Genomic DNA, 20,217 nt, shown 5'->3' with positions numbered 1-20,217 from the left:
GGGAGCTCCAGGCAGCCCAGACCCTGCCTGCGACACCCAACCTGAAGAGCTGCAGGCACCCAGCTCAGGGTGAGGGGGTGCTCGCCTTGAGAAGGTGGGCGTGGTCTGCAGGGTTGGATCCGCCCCTGCCCGGCCCCACAGCCGTCCTGGAGGACCTCAAGTCTCTCATTTTGTCCCCGAGCAGACAGAGGCACAGAGAGGGCAAGCACAGGGCCCTGGGCCTCACAGCACACAGACACCAGGCGGTGGACATGGTGGCCCTTGGCACAGCCCTGGCTACAGGTCTGGTGTGGGCTCTGGGTGGCAGACCCTTCGTGGACACAGCCCTCAGCTGGTGAAGATTCCAGCCCCCTCCTCAGGCCGCTGGGGAAGTGGACACGGCCCAGGGGCAGGGGACAGGCCAGTGGGCCCCTGCTCTGAGCTGCTCCCCCAGGCTGCGGCACCCCTGGCCTTGTGTACTCCTGAGACGGAGTGGGGCCTTCCCCGCCCCAGAGGCTGAGACACAGCTGGCCTGGCCGCACAGCCCCCGCCTGGAGCGGGCCCAGGCGCTCAGCCGCGAGGAGTCGAGCTGCCCTGGGGAGTCGCATGGTCTGCAGTGGGCAGCAGGGGTAGCCGGGGCCCCGAGCTGCCTCCGTGAGAGGCCGCTGCCCCTCCCTGGCCCAGGAACTCAGCAGAAGAGAAACCACGTGGGAACCAGAGGCCTGGGAGCCAAACCCCACGTGCTCCCCTCTGGGATGGAGCCGAGGCCGCACGGTCAGGTCCCCGCCCCCGCCCAGGGCCACACCCCCGGGGCCTGTCACTGTGATTCCTGCTAGCAGAGGCCCGGGGGGATGAGGTGCCTGTGGCCACCCAGCAAGACGGCCAGCAGCCGGCACCAGGCCAGGCAGAGGGCTGCGGCCGGTGTGTCTAAGGCACAGAGCTACTGGGGGTCTGACACCACGGTACCAGGGGTCCTGCCGGGCCACATTGTCCCTCTGCACGCCCTCTGAGGGAGCAGGGCCACGCCCCCTGCCCTGCTCGGCTTCTCCTAAAGGCCCAACACCCCTACACTCCCCCCACCCTCCCCGCCCCGTGAGCTCCGGCACCACAACACCGGCTCACCTGCCGTGAGAGGGGACCAGCGGGGGCGGGGCCCCGGGCTCTGCAGGTCTCTGGGCAGCAGGTGTGGAAGGCCCGGATGGACGTGCACCCGCCAGCCCCGTGCTCCCTCCCCCCGAGGCTGAGGCAGGCCCATTAGACCAGGAAGGTGGGCACTGGCGCCTCTGCTCTCCTCCAAAGGGCAGCACCCGCCCCCTCGCCCGGCCACATCCTGTCCAAGCCTGCACGGCCCCCGCCTTCCCCACCAGGTCCCCAATGGAATCCCAGGGTAAGGAATGCGTGGCAGTCAGCCTGGGCCTACTTATAGCATGGAGGACCCAGGCGCCCGCCCGCAGCTCTGCGCAGCCCCGTGCAGGCCGGCCGCATGGTGAGTAAGGCGCTGCCCCGGCAGGCGCCCGTGCTCGGAGGGGCTGGCGCGGGGACGCACGGGGCAGGGGAGGCCTCGTCTTGCCGACAGCCAGAGCAGCGGCGGCGGCCGGCCACAGCCACCTGCTCCTGCTGTCTTGAGACCCCGTGTCCGGGGGCCAAGGGCCCCAGCTTCTGCCGGATTCCTGAAGGGTTCCATGACGAGGACAGCCTCCTTGCCAGAGACTGAGAGACCACCCCGGGGGGCTTCCGGGCTCTGGGCTCTGGGGCTCGCTCCACAGAGCCCTCCTGGAGGCTGGCAGAACAGGGGCTGCTCCCAGGACGGGCAGTAGGGGAGCGGGGAGAGCTGGGTCCTGGGAAGGGTGGGGGCGCTCTAATTCATCTACGAGGCTTCCTGGACGCCGGTTCTGGACAGAGCCTGGGGCTCCCCTCCGTCTCCAGGGCGGCTGCTCTCACGCTCCCTGCTGCACTTCTGCCCCAGGCGCTCTGGGCGTCACCACGGCCTCCTCTGGGGGGAGGCGCCATTAGTCTCTGCCCCCCAGGCCCTGTGCCGTCCGTCCGTCCGCTTGCCTGTGCAGCTCACAGCTGGCGAGCGCCCCCGTCCAGCCGGGACCAACTCACTTTGGAGACGCTGCTGGGGCCTCCCAGCCCCCGGCTTAGCCAAAGCCCGGTTCTTATCAAGTTGAAAGCAGAGAGGGATGTGTTCGGACTTCCATCCCCGGGGGCTCCAGGACAATCAGCCATCCTGCAGGTGCTGAGCTGCCAGGCGCTGGGGTCCCGGGGACAGCAGGGGACAGCGAGAACCAGCCTAATTGGTATCAACAGCTCCAGAGCCTGCTAAGGAGGTGCAGGCGATGCTGCTGGCCATGGGGCAGCCCCGGGGGACAGCTCAGGCCGGGGTAAGTGTGGCCTCTAACTCCCCCCTCTCTCTCCTTGGTCAGATGAGGAGCCCTCGCTCGCTGCCCTACCTCCTCCTGCTGCCGCTGGGCGCCTGCTTTCCCCTGCTGGACAGAAGGGCTCCCCTGGACACGGGGGGCGGCGGCGGAGCCGGGAGGAGCTGGGCCTACCTGGCCGAGGGGCCCCGCCCCCACTTGGCACGGGGCACCTCCCGGGGGCTGAGGGCGCCAGCGCCACGGGCCCTGCTCGTCCTAGCCAGGCAGCTGCAGACGTGGGGCCAGGAGCACACCGGCTTCCACTTCCGCTTCGGGCGGGAGGACGAGGGCACCGACGCCGACGGTGGGGACAAAGCTGCTGGACTGCTGGGGAGCCTGGCCGAGGAGCTGGGCGGCTACAGCAGGAAGAAGGGCGGCTTCAGCTTCCGCTTCGGCCGGCGGTGAGGGCCGGCGCCCTGCTACGGCTTCCTGGGGGCCTGCGCCCCGGCCTGTTGGCGGTGGGCTGGGGAGGGGGCATCCTGGCTTTTGATTTCCGACTTTGCCGAAGCACAGACCCAGACGGCATGAAAAAGGCGGCAAGAGCAAACCGCATCCCGGCCGCCAGACCTCCACTCCCTCGCCGGCAGTGCCGTGGGCAGAGTGGAAGGGGGGCTGCCTGGGTGACCACAGTGGGGTACTCCGAGCTTGGATGGTCTCCACGGGGACGTCTGGAGAATGTGCAGGCTGCGCTGTGTGCAGAGCGCAGCTCCGAAAATGAAAAATAGCCCGACACAGCGGCCTCCTTCTCCACACCATTAGCCCAGTGGCCCCCCCCACCCCCGGCAGCAGCAGGGCCCCCGGCAGAGCCCCCGCCCCCGTCCTGCGTGCAGTGCAGGGTCTTGCCCCGCCGAGTCCCGGGGGAAGCCACTGGGAAGGCGGGCGGCCGCAGCTGCATTCCAAATGTTCACCATATGAATGTGCTGTTGAAGAGTTAAAATTATATATGTGCGGGTGTAAAAAGTTAAGCTTAAGCTTACAGGTTTAAACCTTCCTGGTGCAGCTGTAAAAATAAGACAGAGTGAAGTAGCACCTTGACAGTAGGGACTCCATTTTGGAGCACTTGAGACTCCATTCTGAGAAAGCACCCATCCACCGTGAGACTCTGGTCTGAAACTATGATCTCAAATAGTCGGACAATAGCAGTGCACTACATCACCCTTGGCAATGCACAAAAACCCCCTAGCATGACTGCTCAAGCTTAAAAGTAGAAAGGTTGCACCTGGGTTACCTGGGCTAATAATGAAGATGTGATTTGTCTGTGTCTTACATTAATGTCAAGTCCTAATTGCTGATTGTAATATTGTAACTGGTATTGTCAAGATTATGATAAATATTAATTTCACTTAGGTTTTAGGTTATGTTGACCCCAGTAACCATATACTCTCTTTTGATTTTATGTACTCTCTTTTGATTTTAGCAACTGTGTATAGCAACCGTGCATAGCAACCGTGTATTCCCCCCTTCCCGGTTTTGTGGTTTTTGCCTTTATAAACCCGAACCTTTGGTTATTCGGGGCTGCTCTGTTCATGTATGATCAGACAGCCCCAGCATGCTGGATAATCAATAAAGCTTCCCCTTGCTGTTTGCATAAGAGATGTCTCTTGGTGACGTTTTTCGGGCAGTCGACTCTAACATTGGAGGCCCCAGCGAGATCTGACTGCTGCCTGCGGACGTCTCCAACGGATATCTCTCGGGGTAAGTGCAGGCGCCTATTCGTGTTGTCAGCCGGCTTATTTGTGGTTTGTGTCTCTTCATTCTGGATTTTGGTGGTTTGTGAGCGCTCTAGGGTTTTGGGAACTGTGCTGGTGTAGTAGCTGCTGGGACAGGGCGTGAGCCCTTCCTGGCTGTGGCCGGCAGACGTGCCCGGGGGCCACAGGCTACGGCCCTGAGGGACGCCTCAGGAGGACAAAGGAAGGCTGGGGACGCCCAGATACTTCCGACAGGGCAGGCGTGGAGTCTGCATTCCCAGCACAGACGGGGTGGCCGGTAAGGCCTTCTTATTATTAGTCTTTTGTAGTTGTAAGGTGCTTTGTTGGTTGTCTTGTTGTTTGTTGATTGTATTCTCTTGTCATTTAGCATTGTATGGGGTGCTGTGATGGCTCCCGTTTGGTAGATTTGGAATCTGCATTTGTATTGCCAGCATGGTCGCGTGACTCTGAAGTGGTTCTGGAGTCTGCATTTGTAGGTTCTGAAGTGGTTCCGGAGCTTGCATTTGTATTACCGGCATGGGCACAGGGCTCTGAGGCGGTTCCAGAGTCTGTGTTTGTATTGCCAGCATCGTCGTGACCAGTAGTTTATCTCAGTTCCTCTACGGACACTTTGTGTGGTTGTTGTGTGCTGATTCTCTACACTGTTTGTCTGTTCGTGTACATTGTGTTGTCTGCTAACATGGGCCAGACTGTGTCTACACCTTTGTCTCTAACTTTGAATCATTGGTAGTAGGTAAGCGACCGGGCACATAACCTCTCTTTGTCAGTCAAGAAGGTAAAGTGACAGTCTTTCTGTGCCTCTGAATGGCCAGCTCTCGGAGTGGATTGGCCCCCCAGAGGGCTCTCCATTTACCACTCATTCGCCAAGTGAAAGAGGCCGTTCTCTTGCCTGGCCGTCAAGGGCACTCAGACCGGGATTTTGAGAAGACATCGGAGGTCAGTATTCCTTCCCTCAAGCGGGACCGGATCTGTGGAAGTGACCGTTGAGTGTCCGGCACCCCACAGCTCTCTGAGAACGCGGAGTCCCCCCGGCCACGGCTTAGCTACGGCCGAAACTCCAGAGGGATTGTAAGGAACGGGAGGGAAATTAGGAAGGGCAGTTGGCTGAGAGCCTGGAGACCCCCTGAGCTCGCTTTGGCTTCCCGGCGGCCGGACTGCGACCCGAGGACCAGGTCTCTCTCTCGGAGGGACGCCTGGTCACGCTGCCTACTGCTACGCGAGCAGGGCTTAGCTTCGGTCGAGGCTAATATTGGCCCTCCAGGTAAACTCAGACAACTAGGTAGTGGGTAACCTTGAGTGATAGGAGATTTCAAACCCCACTCAGCCCCCAGACATGAGGAGCTTCATTGCTTTCTGCCTTCCTCCTCCTCCGGGGGGGGGGGGGGCTCCCTCCCCCACTCTTTTGCTCTCCTCATCTCCATTCCTATACCACTGGCGAGGAGAAAGGGAGAGGGAAATTCCACAGGTCTCTCCACCTGGGGAAAAGCTGTTACCTGTTACCTGTTAACCCTTTCCAACCGGGTAAAAAGTTTTCCGTCTTTGCAGCTTATGGTAGCTCTGGTGCGTCTTAAAAGTTTTTTGTAAACTATTACTGTTGCTAAGCTTTGATTGCCTGAGGACTAAATCTGGAAAAGAGCTAAAGTTAACTATCTGTTGTAATTGAGTGTCTGCAGTAGTCCTAATTAATCTGGCTTTGGTTAAATTATAGAAGGTTCCCAACACCCCACGGCTAGTCCTGCCAGGCCCCGGTGTGTGCAGTCTTCCCTGTAAATGGGGGACCACAGCCTTTCTCTGCACTCCAAATATCTCTAGGCAGAGCCCCCACCCCAGGGCTGCTGCTTTTTCCTCTCCTGGAGGAATTTCCAATTCAATACCACTGCTGACCTTACCTAAGGGAGCCAGAACCTTAAGCCATTAACCCTTTCCAAGCTGATGGGTTATTCTCTTTGCAGCTAATAAAAACCTAAACAATGGGTTCATATGCTGATAATCAGCTCTTTTCTGTGCTGCTGTCCCTGACTCATCTGAGAGCGTTCACCTGTCTTGAAGGTTTCGCGTTTTTCTATTGCCATTATGAGTCTTGATTGGAAAAACTACAGCGCAAAGTTTGTTTACATTGTTTATCTGTTTTTAATGTCTAAGTAATTACCCAACTGATCAGAAATGTACTAATTTTGGCTAAATGGTTTGACTCTCTGACAGCTTAAATTCTAAACCGAGTCTTCCAACTTTGGGCTTCCAGTCGGATCCCTGGAACTCTCAAAGAATGAGACTCTAAATTTGTTAAAGTAACAGCTGCTTGGGTCAATTCAAATTATATAAAATATATTAAAATGTTATAAATGGTGTCAGACCTATACTGTATTTATGTTTTTGCTTTCCAGCTAAAGTGGTCTTATAAAAATAAGAGTAAATTCTGTGTATACAAGCCTTTATGTTATTAACTAAAGTAAGCCAATGCAGATTGGTTCAGAAAATTGAGGTAATGCAAACACCCTTCGGTTTGCTCAGTGGCTTGCTTGCTCAGTTTTACATGTCTTTGATATGCTTTAAACTTGTTTCTCTTAATGAGGAAGATCTTTTCAAAGTTGTAAACATACACTAGTGTTTGCTGTCCAGGAGGTGTTATCCTCATGTTACTTAAAAACATAAAAATGTAATTTTAACTTCTATTTCAGATAATGGTGTGGTATTCATTAATAACTCAGTGTCTTAAGACATCTAGGCATCAGTGCTAAGTAAAACTTGGGAAAATATATATACTTTTAACATCTCAAATTTGATAAAAAAAAAAAACTGTTTGAGTTTGTTAACATGTATTCTCATAGGTTGTCCATACATGACAATTCAAGGCTATGTAAAAGAAACTACGGGTATAAAGTTTCAAAAGGTGTAAACAAGTCATAAAAAGTTTTAAAATGTTTACAATTTTAAAATATTGTTTACAGAGTTAAGTGCTAATGCCAAAATTACACTGACCTAAAGTTAAAGTCTAATCTTCTGTTATAACAATGGGGTTTAAAAAAAAAAAAAAAGTGTACTAATGTTAGTAAATATCTAAAAATGGTCTAAATCATAAATCTTAAAATCTGTTTCTGCAAAAACTGTAACGTCTGTTTTAACAGTGTCTGCTTATTCGGTTACTCTGCCATTTCTAGAGTTAGGTCCTGTAAGCTCTTTTTTTTTGACTCTGTTAAATAATCCTAAATTATGTAAACTCTTATATACAGGTTTTTTTTTTATTATTTCTGGTTTATTCGACAACAAGAGACATAAAATTCATGTTAATCCATTGTGTACTCTACTGTCTCTGTTAAGTTATGGTTATGTGGCAGATGCTAGAAAACTGGGTTCCAGAAACCCAAGAAAGCTCTCGTGTCTACAGGCTACACGGTAAATACCCGGAAGCCAAAGGATGGCAGAGACCTCTGCCACAATTTCTCCTCTAAGTCAGGCTACACAGTATACACTGGTTAAACTGCCAGTTAAATCTAAAAGCCCAGAAAGTCAGGCTAGAGACCCAACTCGCTGCCTCACTTCTCCTCTTTTCTCTTCCAGAAGGGAAGTTACTACTGTTCTGCAGGACTCTCCACTGTGACGTACGGTTTGATCCCCAGACCTTATGTAAGGGATGACTGACCTTTTCTGTAATAATGCCTGGCCACAGTATAGGGCCCCAAACAACATAATAATAATAATAAAAAAAGGGGGTTAAACTATAAAATAATGTGACAACTAGATAAATTTTTCGGTGTAAAAAGTTACACTAATGACCTCAAAGTATACAAACAGGTCACCACAGTTGATCTTACCTAAAGGGTCATAGTTCTCCTCATGGGCACGGTCTTAACTCGCAGGAAAATACTAAGTGTCAGAATTTGCCCATGACCATAATTTTTCTAGCTCACCCTGATATTAAAAAAAAATCTCCAAAAATCAGGGTTGGGTTGGGCACCCCCTTGACTTGCATCATAGAGGCTGCCTCCAGGGTCCACTTTATTAGAGACCAGGGGAATGAGGAGCAAGCTAGCAGCAGGAGCAATGTAGGGATGGGCAACAGGCCAATCAATGGCTGCTTTACACAGTGATCTGCCGTCAAGGAGACCCAGCAAGGCCAGTGCACCCCAAACCTGTGCACCTGTTGCTGATATAAGGAGCCAGGGTGTTGGGCAAGCAGCTGTCATGACAGCAAATGCCTTCTGTCAGCCCTGCCAAGAGCACGGCCACTGGACACGGAACTGCCCTGGGTGTCGAAGGACTCCTGGTTCAGAACTACAGACCCTGTGGCCCCGAGCCAAAAAGCCTTTGGCTCTGCCCAGCCTCTGCCTGGCTTCCAGCTCCAGCCACTGCTATTGGGGATGGCCTAGGGTCAGTAAAACGTAAATTGCCTATTTCTATCAGCCTCCTATTTAACTCTCCTAGTCCAGCCATGTAATGCGAGTCAACAGGGTGCCTCCCTTAAAGGAGATTTGCATCTCTTACAATTTTCTTAACAGCACCCCATGGATAGGTCTGGGCCTCACACACCCTGCCAGGCCTTAAAAGTCTATCCAATAGTATTAAACTTAAAAAGCCCTCCCTGCCAGTTCCAGGGGAAAGTGGTCCCCTCCACTCCTGTACTGAGACTATAGATGCTTCTCTTTACACCGTGTGTTTTTAATGCCCTTATTTGTTTTGTCTCTAACAGACTAAAAGCTGCTAACTCCAAATGGTCATCAGGCAAGACTTCCAGCCCATTCCACTGGACTACCTGAGCAGCCCTCTGGACCGAGCAGTACAGTCTTTCCAAGGCCACTGTTGCACACCATAAGACAGGTAGCAAGAGGAAATACCCAAATCCCCCTCGACGCCCACCTGCCAGCTTCGAAGAAGTTACAGAAGACGGAACTCCATCCATAATCCCAAAGAAGAATTTTGGGTATTACCTCTTGAGGAAAAAAATATTAGGCAGAAAGTTAGTTATGAGCTTATGTGTGTGTGACATAAAGGCCTAATGTGTCCAGCATATGCATCTGCATCTCAGTCATCCTGACAATGTTTCATGGACAGCCCGGCCTTTGCATCCTGCCCTGCCCCCTTCTACCTGATAACCTGCTAGGTGGAGATCCCCGCCCCTTCTGCCTGACAAATCTTCCACAATCTCCCAGATGTAGCCCAGTATCTGCATTTCAGTATTATAGAACAGGCGGGGGTTGGATCTCATTTTCATGAGGGGGGGTGTGTGTTATGCGTGGCCCTAAAGGAAAAATGTTGTTTTTATGCTGACTAAACCCAGGTGGAAACTTCATGGCCAAACTCAGAAAACGACTGGAAAAATGGCAACAGGAGAGGGAAACTCAACAGGGATGGTTTGAGTCATGGTTCGGCCAGTCCCCATGGCTTACTACTCTACTGTCAGCCCTAACAGGACCCTTAATTGTTCTACTCCTAATTGTAACCATAGGACCTTGTGTGTTAAATAGACTCATCACCTTCGTGCGGGAACAAGTTAAAAATGTTAAACTCATAATCATAAGACAACAATATGTCACATTAAAAGATACAAAAACAAATCTCTAAGATTAGAGATCCTCACAACAAGGAGTGGGGAATGAAGAGTTAAAATTATATATGTGCGGGTGTAAAAAGTTAAGCTTAAGCTTACAGGTTTAAACCTTCCTGGTGCAGCTGTAAAAATAAGACAGAGTGAAGTAGCACCTTGACAGTAGGGACTCCATTTTGGAGCACTTGAGACTCCATTCTGAGAAAGCACCCATCCACCGTGAGACTCTGGTCTGAAACTATGATCTCAAATAGTCGGACAATAGCAGTGCACTACATCACCCTTGGCAATGCACAAAAACCCCCTAGCATGACTGCTCAAGCTTAAAAGTAGAAAGGTTGCACCTGGGTTACCTGGGCTAATAATGAAGATGTGATTTGTCTGTGTCTTACATTAATGTCAAGTCCTAATTGCTGATTGTAATATTGTAACTGGTATTGTCAAGATTATGATAAATATTAATTTCACTTAGGTTTTAGGTTATGTTGACCCCAGTAACCATATACTCTCTTTTGATTTTATGTACTCTCTTTTGATTTTAGCAACTGTGTATAGCAACCGTGCATAGCAACCGTGTATTCCCCCCTTCCCGGTTTTGTGGTTTTTGCCTTTATAAACCCGAACCTTTGGTTATTCGGGGCTGCTCTGTTCATGTATGATCAGACAGCCCCAGCATGCTGGATAATCAATAAAGCTTCCCCTTGCTGTTTGCATAAGAGATGTCTCTTGGTGACGTTTTTCGGGCAGTCGACTCTAACACTGTGTGTGTCTTTTGAAATAAAAGTTGTAACAACCGCAGAGCCGTAATGGGATGCCGGCCCCTCGCCTCCGGGTCCTCGGGGCCCCAGGCAGGCAGTTTTCCTGAGCGCAGGCGCCTTCGCCTGGGGGAGATGGAAATCACACGGCGGCGGCCGCGCACCTGCTCCGCTCTGCCCGAAGCCCGGTAATTGGCAGTCCCTCAAAGGCACAGGAAAACACAATCCAGGCTCGCCGGCCGCTGCCTCGCTGGTTTCCTCAGAACCGGGAGGATTTGGAACACAGCTTCGGCAGGGGCGGCTCCAGCGCAGCGCCTGGGCCCGGGAGGAGCGTCCCTTCCCACAGGGCTCCCTGACCCGGCATCCGCCCCGCCCGGCGTCTCCTGTCGCTCACTCCCATGCCTGCTCCACGGTGGAGAGGAGAACTTATATTGATGTTACTATGGCAACATCTCCCCTCCTCCCTTCAAGCTGCAGCTTGCCCCTGTTCACAACTGAATAATTTTCCCTTGAGCTGTCACAGTTAATTGGTGGATTTTTATTAGCCTTTTAGACCCACACTGAGCTGGGCCCAGCTTGGCGCCGTGGCGTATTTCAGTGTCCCCCGTCCTGTTAGTGCCTCTTACATTCCTGAGCCGTAGCTCTCACTTCTCAGCAGCCAGGAAGCCACTTCATTAAGGGGTGACAGATCTGAGCCAAGCAGAGCCAGGCTGGCTGGGGAGCAGAGATGAGACTGCAAAGGCGCAGGGCAGTCAGGTTGTCGTCTGTGCCGTCTCCGGGGGCTCCCCTGGGCCGGGGGCCCTGTGCCCTGGGGCTGCGGGGGCAGGGACAAGACAAAGCCTCTCAGGATGCCCACTGCCAAGGGCTGTCCGCCCATCGGCTACTCTGGGGTGACACCCCCGGGCCCCGGGGGCACCAAGGCTCTCCAAGTGCTTGCTCACCCTGGGGTCTGCGCTGAGCACTGGGGGTGGGGGAAGGGAGGGTAACCGGGATCAGCCTTAGCTCATTCGCTCATCAAGGCCGGAGCAGGTGCAGACGGAAGGCAGAGGGCACAGGGAGGCCCTGGAGCCTGGGCCCCGACCCACCCCCGCCTGCCCACTTCGTGTTCTTTGAGAGGAACACAGTTCCAGGAGCTCCGGACACCCAGGCTGTGCTGCCTGCGTATGCACTGCTGTTTCTTTTTTTTAAATGTCTGTTTCATCTACTTGACAGACAGGCAGACACACAGTCTCCAATGCTGGATCACTCCCTAAATGCCTGCAACAGCCAGGGCTCAGTTAAGCTGAAGCCAGGAGAGCCCGGGGCTCCCACCGGGGCGGCAGCGGCCCAAGCACTGCAGCCATCACTCTGCCGCCTCCCAGACGCATCGGCAGGCATCCGGATAAAGCGGAGCAGCCAGGGCTCACAGCGGCACTCCGACGTGGGACGCGGGTGTCACAGGCGGCGGCTTAGCCCGCTGCGCCCCAAGGCCAGTCCCTGAACTGGCTTTTTTTTTTTTTTTAATTTATTTTTTTTTTTGACAGGCAGAGTGGACAGTGAGAGAGAGAGACAGAGAGAAAGGTCTTCCTTTGCCGTTGGTTCACCCTCCAATGGCCGCCGCGGCCAGCGCGCTGCGGCCGGCGCACCGCGCTGATCCGATGGCAGGAGCCAGGAGCCAGGTGCTTTTCCTGGTCTCCCATGGGGTGCAGGGCCCAAGCACCTGGGCCATCCTCCACTGCACTCCCTGGCCACAGCAGAGGGCTGGCCTGGAAGAGGGGCAACCGGGACAGAATCCGGCGCCCCGACCGGGACTAGAACCTGGTGTGCCGGCGCCGCTAGGCGGAGGATTAGCCTAGTGAGCCGCGGCGCCGGCCCCTGAACTGGCTTTTTAAGATTTATTTTTTGAAAGAATTACAGAGAGAGGGGGAGAGAGAGAGAGAGAGAGAGAGAGGTCTTCCATCTGCTGGTTCACTCCCCAGATGGCCGCTATGGCCGGAGCTGCGCCGATCCGAAGCCAGGAGCCAGGAGCTTCCTCCAGGTCTCCCACGTGCGTGCAGGGGCCCAAGGACTTGGGCCATCTTCCACTGCTTTCCCAGGCCATAGCAGAGAGCTGGATCGGAAGTGGAGCAGCCGGGACGTGAACTGGCGCCCATGTGGGATGCCGGCACTGCAGGCAGCAGCTTTACCTGCTACGCCACAGCGCTGGGCCCTGACCTGGCTGTTTTTCCATCTGGCAGCATTAGGTTTGCCTTGATGGAGGAACCTGGGTGAGGACAAGGCAGGCCGGGGAGGCCTTCACAGCGGTGGGTACGCTGTCTCTGCTGTTGCCCTTGACAATCGAGAGCTCTTCATCCCAGTTCACTGTCCACCCGGAACCTCGGAACACCCGTGGTGCTAGGGCACTGCTCTGTATCAGCTCCCACGCCTGGCCCCACTGCCAGCCCACTGTCGTGGGCGGAGCCTCTGGAGCCTCCGCCCCACCCGTTTTCTGCTGCTCTGAGCAGGTCGGTGCATACGCAGCCCTCGGGCCCAGAGCGCCCAAGACACAAGCAAGCCCTCATCATGCTGTGCGCATTGAAAGACGAACCATGAGGACGGATGGGAAACACCTCTGATGTACCGTTCTGTATGTTTGAAATGAGAATAAAACGAGGGGCTGGTGCTGTGGCGCAGTGGGCTAAGCCCCGGCCTGCAGTGCTGGCATCCCATATGGGCGCAGGTTCAAGTCCCAGCTGCTCCTCTTCCGATCCAGCTCTCTGTTGTGGCCTGGGAAAGCAGTGGAAGATGGCCCACTTGGGCCCCTGCACCCGCGTGGGAGACCCAGAAGAAGCTCCTGGCTCCTGGCTCTGGATCGGCTCAGCTCCGGCTGTTGGCAGCCATCTGGGGACTGAACCAGCAGATGGAAGACCTCTCTGTCTCTCCCTCTCCCTCTATCTGTGACTCTTTCAAATAAATATTTAAAAAAGAAAAATAAAACACGGAATTCCATGCTTCCCCTGTGAACAGGAAGCAGCCACCTGCTCCAGGGCCATGCCTCTGCACAAACAGCAGCGGAGACCCTGGCATGGCCGCCCGCAGCCCCCGGGAGGCCTCCTGCACTATCTTAGAGCCGCACCTGTTACAGCAGTGTGAACTGGACAGGTCAGGTGGCCACCAGAGGTGAGGGCAGGGGCTGACAGCGGGACCCTGTGCCGTCTTGTCCCCCCTGCCCCGACTGCTTCCGCACCAAGAAAACTGACAGCTTGGCTCCCAGGGGCACCCCAGGGATGGAGGCCCCTGAGCTGTGTGGCGGCTCTCCCCATCTCTGTCGTCCCCCACGCCGACACAGGACCCCGGCCCCTCCCCGTCTCTGTCGTCCCCCACGCCTACACAGGACCCCCGGCCCCTCCCCGTCTCTGTCGTCCCCCACGCCGACACAGGACCCCGGCCCCTCCCCGTCTCTGTCATCCCCCACGCCGACACAGGACCCCCGGCCCCTCCCCGTCTCTGTCGTCCCCCACGCTGACACAGGACCCCCGGCCCCTCCCTGTCCGTCCCCCACACTGATACAGGACCCCCGGCCCCTCCCCGTCTCTGTCGTCCCCCACGCCGACACAGGACCCCCAGCCCCTCCCCGTCTCTACCGTCCCCCACACTGACACAGGACCCCCAGCCCCTCCCCATCCGTCCCCTCCATCACCACAGGACCCCCGGCCCCTCCCCATCTCTATCGTCCCCCACGCTGACACAGGACCCCCGGCCCCCCCCGTCCGTCCCCTCCACCACCACAGGACCCCCGGCCCCTCCCCGTCTCTATCGTCCCCCACACTGACACAGGACCCCCGTCCCCTCCCCATCCGTCCCCTCCACCACCACAGGACCCCCGGCCCCTCCCTGTCCATCCCCTCCACCACCACAGGACCCCCGGCCCCTCCCCATCTCTATCGTCCCCGACGCCTACACAGGACCCCCGGCCCCTCCCCGTCTCTGTCGTCCCCCACACTGATACAGGACCCCGGCCCCTCCCCGTCTCTGTCGTCCCCCACGCCTACACAGGACCCCGGCCCCTCCCCGTCTCTGTCATCCCCCACGCCGACACAGGACCCCGGCCCCTCCCCGTCTCTGTCGTCCCCCATGCCGACACAGGACTCCCGGCCCCTCCCCGTCCATTCCCCACGCTGACACAGGACCCCCGGCCCCTCCCTGTCCGTCCCCCACACTGATACAGGACCCCCGGCCCCTCCCCATCTCTATCGTCCCCCACGCAGACACAGGACCCCGCCCGCCGGCCTTTCTTCTGGCCATGCACATCTGGGTTGTTTTCAGGTTTTTGATTTCAAAAAAGAATTTTTTTAATTTGAAAGGTAGAAGCGACAAGAGATCAATTGACATTCCATGCACTGGTTTACCCCCAAGTGGCCTGCAGTTGGGACCGGACGTGGCGGGAGCCAGGAGCCAGGACCTCTACCCTGGCTTCCACAGGGGCGGCAGGGGCCCAGGGACTCACTGGCTCCCTCGTGCGTCAGCAGCGGGGACCCTGGTGGGCACTCCGATATGGAGCGCCAGCCTCGCAAGCTGCGGCTTAAACTGCGGTCTCCCGACTTCCTACAACTTTTTAACACGTTAGGTTGGTTTCCGTGACCCCAGCTCCTCTGGTGGCTTGATCCCTGGGTCCTGAGACTTGACGAACCCCGCCATGCGTGCTCACATCACACGCGCGCTCTGGGGCTGGGACCGACTGTTTGCATTACTCTCTCTAGAGGCGAAGAAACCAGTGTTTCCCACGGCCAACCACGGCCAACCACGGCCAACCACGGCCAGGCCACCCTGAGTTCACTCGCTCGTGGGCGGTTACCTGTGAGAGCAGACACCGGACAAGTCACCCGGCTCAGCGTCGGGAACGGAGTGGCCACGGCCATGGCTGAGGCTGAGGCTGAAGGCTCCCCATCAGGCCCTGGACGCAGTGGCCATCTGGTGACCGTGGCTGTCACCAGGACTGCTCTGCGTGTCCCTTCAGACCTGGGAGCAGCCACTCAAGGGGAGAAAAGCCCTGGTCCAGTGATGGCTCCACCGCTGAGGAGCCGCAGGCCTGGCCTCGGCTCTGTCCCCGTGAAACCAGACCAGGAGGCTCCGGTGCCTGGGGTGGGGTGCGGCTCCTCCGAATTCACACCATGCGGCCCCACAGTTCCGGTCCCAGCAGCTGCTTCCAGCCCCCGCACCTGCCACCAGCACGTCTCACGGCCCAGGGACGAGGCTGCACTGACCCGTGCTCTCCCGGCACGCTTTGCTGAGCGGGATGTGCGCCCTCTGACAAGTGTGCCGGCTTCAACATTATCAGAGGGCGCTGCCGGCTCCCCCGCACTGAGGAAATCGGCAGCCCCCCACCTGACAGTCCCCTGGGGGCTGCAGTGTGGCGCACAAGCTGGGGGCACCCAGGGCTGCGGGCGGGGATGGAAAGTGGATGCAAAGGCACACATGGGTGGGAGGGGCAAGGAACCGGGACATGCCCCACCCCCCCCCAGCACTTTAAGGATGAGGGGGTGGCCAGTGAGGCTGCCATGAGCTGGGCAGCTGGCAAATACATGCCGAGGACACACAGGGCCCGGGTGCAGGGCAGCCAGGGCCTGGCAAACGGCCGGGGAGGAGAAGCCACGGGATGAGCCTGGGCGGCAGCGGGCAGCAAAGAACCCACGGCCACCCCACCCGTGCGGGACTTTAGCCCCAAAGCACTGGGCAGCTTGGCACACCAAAGAGGGACCGTGGCCTGGAGCAATCCGCCTGGGAGCCCAATGTTGTAAACAGTTCTTTATTTAAAAAACACAACAGAGTCATATACAGAAACAAAATGTAACTGGACCGAGAGGAGGGGGGCACCATAGGCATTCCAGACAGAGGACAGTGGGAAACTATTTATAAAAGAGTGTAATACCAAGGTATAAATGCAAAATATAGTGGCACATGTTAACAGAAGGCGACGCCAGGACCTCGCGCCACGTGGCCTGTTCTGGGTCTGCAAGGCCGCTGTCGGTGTTGGGGTGCCCCCTGGGCACACTGCGACCCTAGGGAGCTAAGACACAGGTTCAGGTGGTCACTGTGCAAACAGGGGCTGTGCAGGGCTGCCGGATCCAGGGGCCCACTCCCCGCACCGGCTGCTCTGGGTCAAGGTCAAGGAAGAGTCAGGGTCTGCACACCTCAGCTCGGGCTTAAGTAGCCCTGGGAAGACACCAAGGCTGGCTCTTTAAAGCACTCCCTGGGGTTTGGTTTGTGGTTTTCCTAAGGCTCCCGGATGACCCCACAGAAACGTTAGGCCAAGTGTCACTCAGGGTAATTAAATAAGAGACACCCGCCCCGTTCAGGGGTGTGCCAGCTCTGCTCAGACCCCCCCCCCCCGGTGTGTGCTGGTGCCCAGTGGCAGCTCCTTTCCGGGAGAAGTCAGCAACTGTCGCCAAGGACGGGGCCCCAAAGGATCCACTTCGTCTTGGATGAGGAGGGGGAGGGAGGTTGGTCAGGAATGCAGATCCTTCCACGGCACGGGGCCAGGCCTGCCCCAGCTGGTCACCCAGCAAGCTGCTGCCTCAGGACAGCGACCCTGCACCCTCCAGACTCAAGCTTCCTACCCAGGATTCACAGTGCACGTCACATGAGAACAGGAACTGGGCCTGGGGACACGGCGTGGACAGACGGCGGGGACACCCCCGCCTTCACCCCCCAGCCCCTGCCTGCCCGGGCCCGCAGGCTGGCTGGCTCTGGCCCTGTGTGCCCCCGTGCAGAGCGGGACCGGCAGCAGCGCGCAGCCTGCCCGGGCCGGGGTCCTCCATTGCGGGCTTCACCCGGGGGACGCGAGGCCGGTGGGCCTGGAGGTGGCACCCGGGGGACGCGAGGCCGGTGGGCCTGGAGGTGGCACCCGGGAGACGCGAGGCCGGTGGGCCTGGAGGTGGCACCCGGGAGACGCGAGGCCGGTGGGCCTGGAGGTGGCAAGGCTCCTGTTCGTGAGGGAAACGGCAGCGAAGGCACCGAGTGGAGCGACCTCCCCAGCTGGCCGAGGGCTCGGCGCGGTCTGAAGCCGCCCCGGCGTGCCAGCCGCGGTCCACGGAGGCCCTCCCCGAGGGTGGGGGCGGCGGGGCTGGCGCAGGACAGCTGGTGCACAACCCGGGCAGCCAGAGCCGGCCGCCGGCGTGGGAGCAGGTGCGGGCGAGCCCTCGCGGGCTGCAGGCCTGGCTCCTGCTACCTCTGCACGATGTCGCTGATCTCCCTCACGGAGCTGAGCAGCTTGCTGAAGTCCTGCGTGGCCGCCGGGCCGCCGCCCGCCGCCGCCGGGCAGATCTGCAGCTCCCGCAGGTTGCTCTCCAGTTTGTTGATGGCCTCTCGGAAGGCGAACTTGTTCCTCATCTGCTGGATGGAATCCACGTAGCTCACGCAGAACGTGTAGAGGTTTTTGCCGGCCTCCAGCACGGCGCTGTGGCTGGCCATCTGCTCCGAGTTCCTGGAGATGGCCAGGCACAGGGCCTCGGTGCTGTCCAGAACCACGCCCTTGGTGATGGTGCCGCTGGCGATGCGCTCTGGGGGCTGGCGGGTTTTCCTAAGAGACACGCGCGTGGATATGAGCGGGATAAAGGCGGTGGAAGATGGCTGGTCGGCCGCTGCCGGCAGCGAGGCGGGGGTGGGGGCCGAGTTGGCGGGGGTCCCCGAGGGCTTGGGGCCCGACTGTGGCTTTGGTACGGACGGCAGCACAGGCCTTTTGAGGCTGTCCCCTGGCTGGCCGGGCTTGGTGGCCTCACAGCTCGCTGCCTCCCCAGCCGCCTCCTGGCTCGGGCTCTGAGAGGGTTTCCCGGCTCTCCCCACAGGGGCTGGGGGAGGCGGCGGGGCGGGTTTGAGCTTGGACAACTTCCCCTTGTCTCTCCCCGGTGACTCGGAGGCGTGCTTGTGCCTCCTCACTCGGGGCTCCTCACCGGGGCCCTTGCCGGGGCCCCCAGGCGCGCCTGACGCTGCCCTGCTGGGAGGGGGCCCTGGCTCGGTGGCGGCAGCAGTGGTCCCCAGGGCACCGCCCTTCCCGGCCTCGTCCTTGTGGGGGGCTGCAGAGGCAGCAGCCACCGAGACCTGCCGCCGCTGGAGCTTCGGAGTCAGGCCGGGAGGGCTGGAGCCCGGGCTGCCGTCGGCCGCGGCGTCTCTGAAGACCTCGTCCCCGGCTTCCTCGCTCTTTTTCGCCAGCCTGGGCGGGGGGGTCACGGTGCCTCTGGTCACCTGGTCGCACCTGTTCTCGCTGGCCCGCTTCCGAGGCAAAGCTGGCTTTTCGCTTTTGTGTCCTCCAAACGTGGACGAGTCGAACTGCCTCCCGGTGGACTGCAGGTCCCGCGGCAGCGTGACCGACCTCCACTCTGCGTCCTTGGCCCCGTGCGGCACGCAGGAGGCGGAGCAGGAGCGCAGGAAGCGCTTGCTGGAGCCGCCGCCGCTCTCCTCTTCACCGGCCGCCAAGCGGCTGCCGGTCATTGTGCTGGACTTCTGCCACAGGTGCGGGGACCGGAAGCCCGAGCCCCCGGCCTCCCGGCAGGCCCCGTTGGGAACGCCGGCGCCGTTGCTGGCTTTGGGGGCCTTGGCTGGCTCGGTGGCGTCTGAGGGGGCGAGGGGCGGCGCCCCGTTGCTGACGTCCCGGCCCTCGTCCTCGCCGGGGCCCCTGCGCTCCTGCGGGCCGTCCATCTCTCGGAAGGAGCTGCTGCGCTTCGGGGGCGTCGGAGCCGTCTTCTTCTTCTTCTTGATCAAGGCGCTGAACAGGTTGGTCTTCTTGTCTTTGGGGAGGAGGCGCTCGTCCTCATTCAGGCCGCCGTCCGGGGGGCCTCGCTCTTTCCGAGGGAGCAGTGGAGACACGGCAGGCTCGTGGTCCAGGGCATCTGCAAGGCACAGGAAGCGGTGAGTGACCCCGAGCCGCAGCTGCCCCTGCGCTCTCCCGGGGCCCCGCCAGCTCGGCCACCTGCTGCTGCCGGCTCAAACGGAGCACAGGCAAAGCTCGGGCCGCGCTGCGGGAGGAAAGGTGCGTGGGGCTGTGGGGCTGAGGCTCGGCCGCTGGCCTGGAACCTCTCACCACCAGGCGAGGGCCCCGGTGCCTCAGTGGACAGGAGCTGGCGAGGGCCTGGCCCCGTCCCTGCAGAGCCCTCACAGCAAGGACAAGGCCACACGGCGCGTCGGAACGCTGGCTCCCGGACAGGGGGCCGTGCTGCCTGCGGGGAGTAGCCCGGCGGGCAGCCACCACGCTGGTCTGTGGGAAACAGTGATGCCCTCTGACCATTTCTAAATGGTTCTTAACTACCCAGAGTGGGGGGTAAGAGATCTTCCCGGAGCTGGATTCTCCCTGCCTGGTGGCTGGGAGGGATTCAGTGTCAGCCCTGGAACTCGGGGCGGGGCAGTGCGGTGTGGGGAGTCAGAGAAGGCCGAGGACCCCCACCGTAATCCGCCGAAGGGGGGTGAGCAGAGTGGAATTCCGGCGACTCAGCCTGCAACCCTCCTGGCCTGGGCGAGAACGCGCCTCTGAAGGCCCCACAGAGGGGCTCTGGCGGGCACAGGTGGGCAGGACCGTTCACCACTGGGCTTTCACCAGGTACACGACATGTTCCCATGGGGGCTCTCCCCACAGCTCAACCACCTGGACCCCCAACACAGGGGTGAGGGACAAAGGTCCTAGGGCATCCACAGGCCACGGCTTCCACAGCAGGGTGAAAAGAAGGCCTAGCCGGCTCTGGAGAGAAAGTCTTACATTTTGGGTTTATTTCTCATGTCATGCATATTTTGGGGTGCACACTGCAATGTACACACATTCGTGCAGCCATGTATAGCACACACACGCACACACACTCTCTCTCTTTCTC

At 58.4% G+C, this 20,217-nt stretch overlaps 2 protein-coding genes across 15 annotated transcripts in view; one reads left to right on the top strand and one right to left on the bottom strand.

Annotated features, from left to right (window-relative positions):
- Positions 1-2,321: 2,321 nt before the first annotated feature.
- QRFP (pyroglutamylated RFamide peptide) lies at positions 2,322-10,368 on the top strand. Of its 12 annotated transcripts, none has more exons than XM_089321463.1 (3): positions 2,322-4,091; positions 7,664-7,704; positions 8,793-10,368. In XM_089321463.1, exon 1 carries the CDS (start codon positions 2,331-2,333, stop codon positions 2,799-2,801), a length of 471 nt encoding a protein of 156 aa, XP_089177589.1. In that variant the 5' UTR covers positions 2,322-2,330; the 3' UTR covers positions 2,802-4,091; positions 7,664-7,704; positions 8,793-10,368. The 12 variants fall into 12 exon arrangements, 4 of the variants coding, with proteins under 4 accessions (XP_089177589.1, XP_089177590.1, XP_089177586.1 ...); XM_089321464.1 differs by having other exon boundaries at positions 7,664-7,729; XM_089321460.1 differs by having other exon boundaries at positions 7,664-8,661; positions 8,692-10,368.
- Positions 10,369-16,150: 5,782 nt separating this feature from the next.
- The window catches only part of ABL1 (ABL proto-oncogene 1, non-receptor tyrosine kinase), a 148,369-nt gene continuing 144,302 nt past the window's right edge, over positions 16,151-20,217 (bottom strand). For all 3 annotated transcript variants that reach the window (XM_051835403.3, XM_051835404.3, XM_089321434.1), the window contains exon 11: positions 16,151-19,245. In XM_051835403.3, coding sequence (XP_051691363.1) covers positions 17,585-19,245 — 1,661 coding nt within the window. In that variant the 3' untranslated portion in view covers positions 16,151-17,584. The remainder of the gene's footprint in view (positions 19,246-20,217) is intronic.

This window comes from Oryctolagus cuniculus, chromosome 1 (assembly GCF_051225735.1).
Source record: "Oryctolagus cuniculus isolate XC-2025 breed Fujian yellow rabbit chromosome 1, ASM5122573v1, whole genome shotgun sequence".
NCBI classification, from domain to species: Eukaryota; Metazoa; Chordata; class Mammalia; order Lagomorpha; family Leporidae; genus Oryctolagus; species Oryctolagus cuniculus.
Note: the sequence above shows the minus strand (reverse complement) of the source record. Positions and strands in the feature narration are given on the sequence as shown.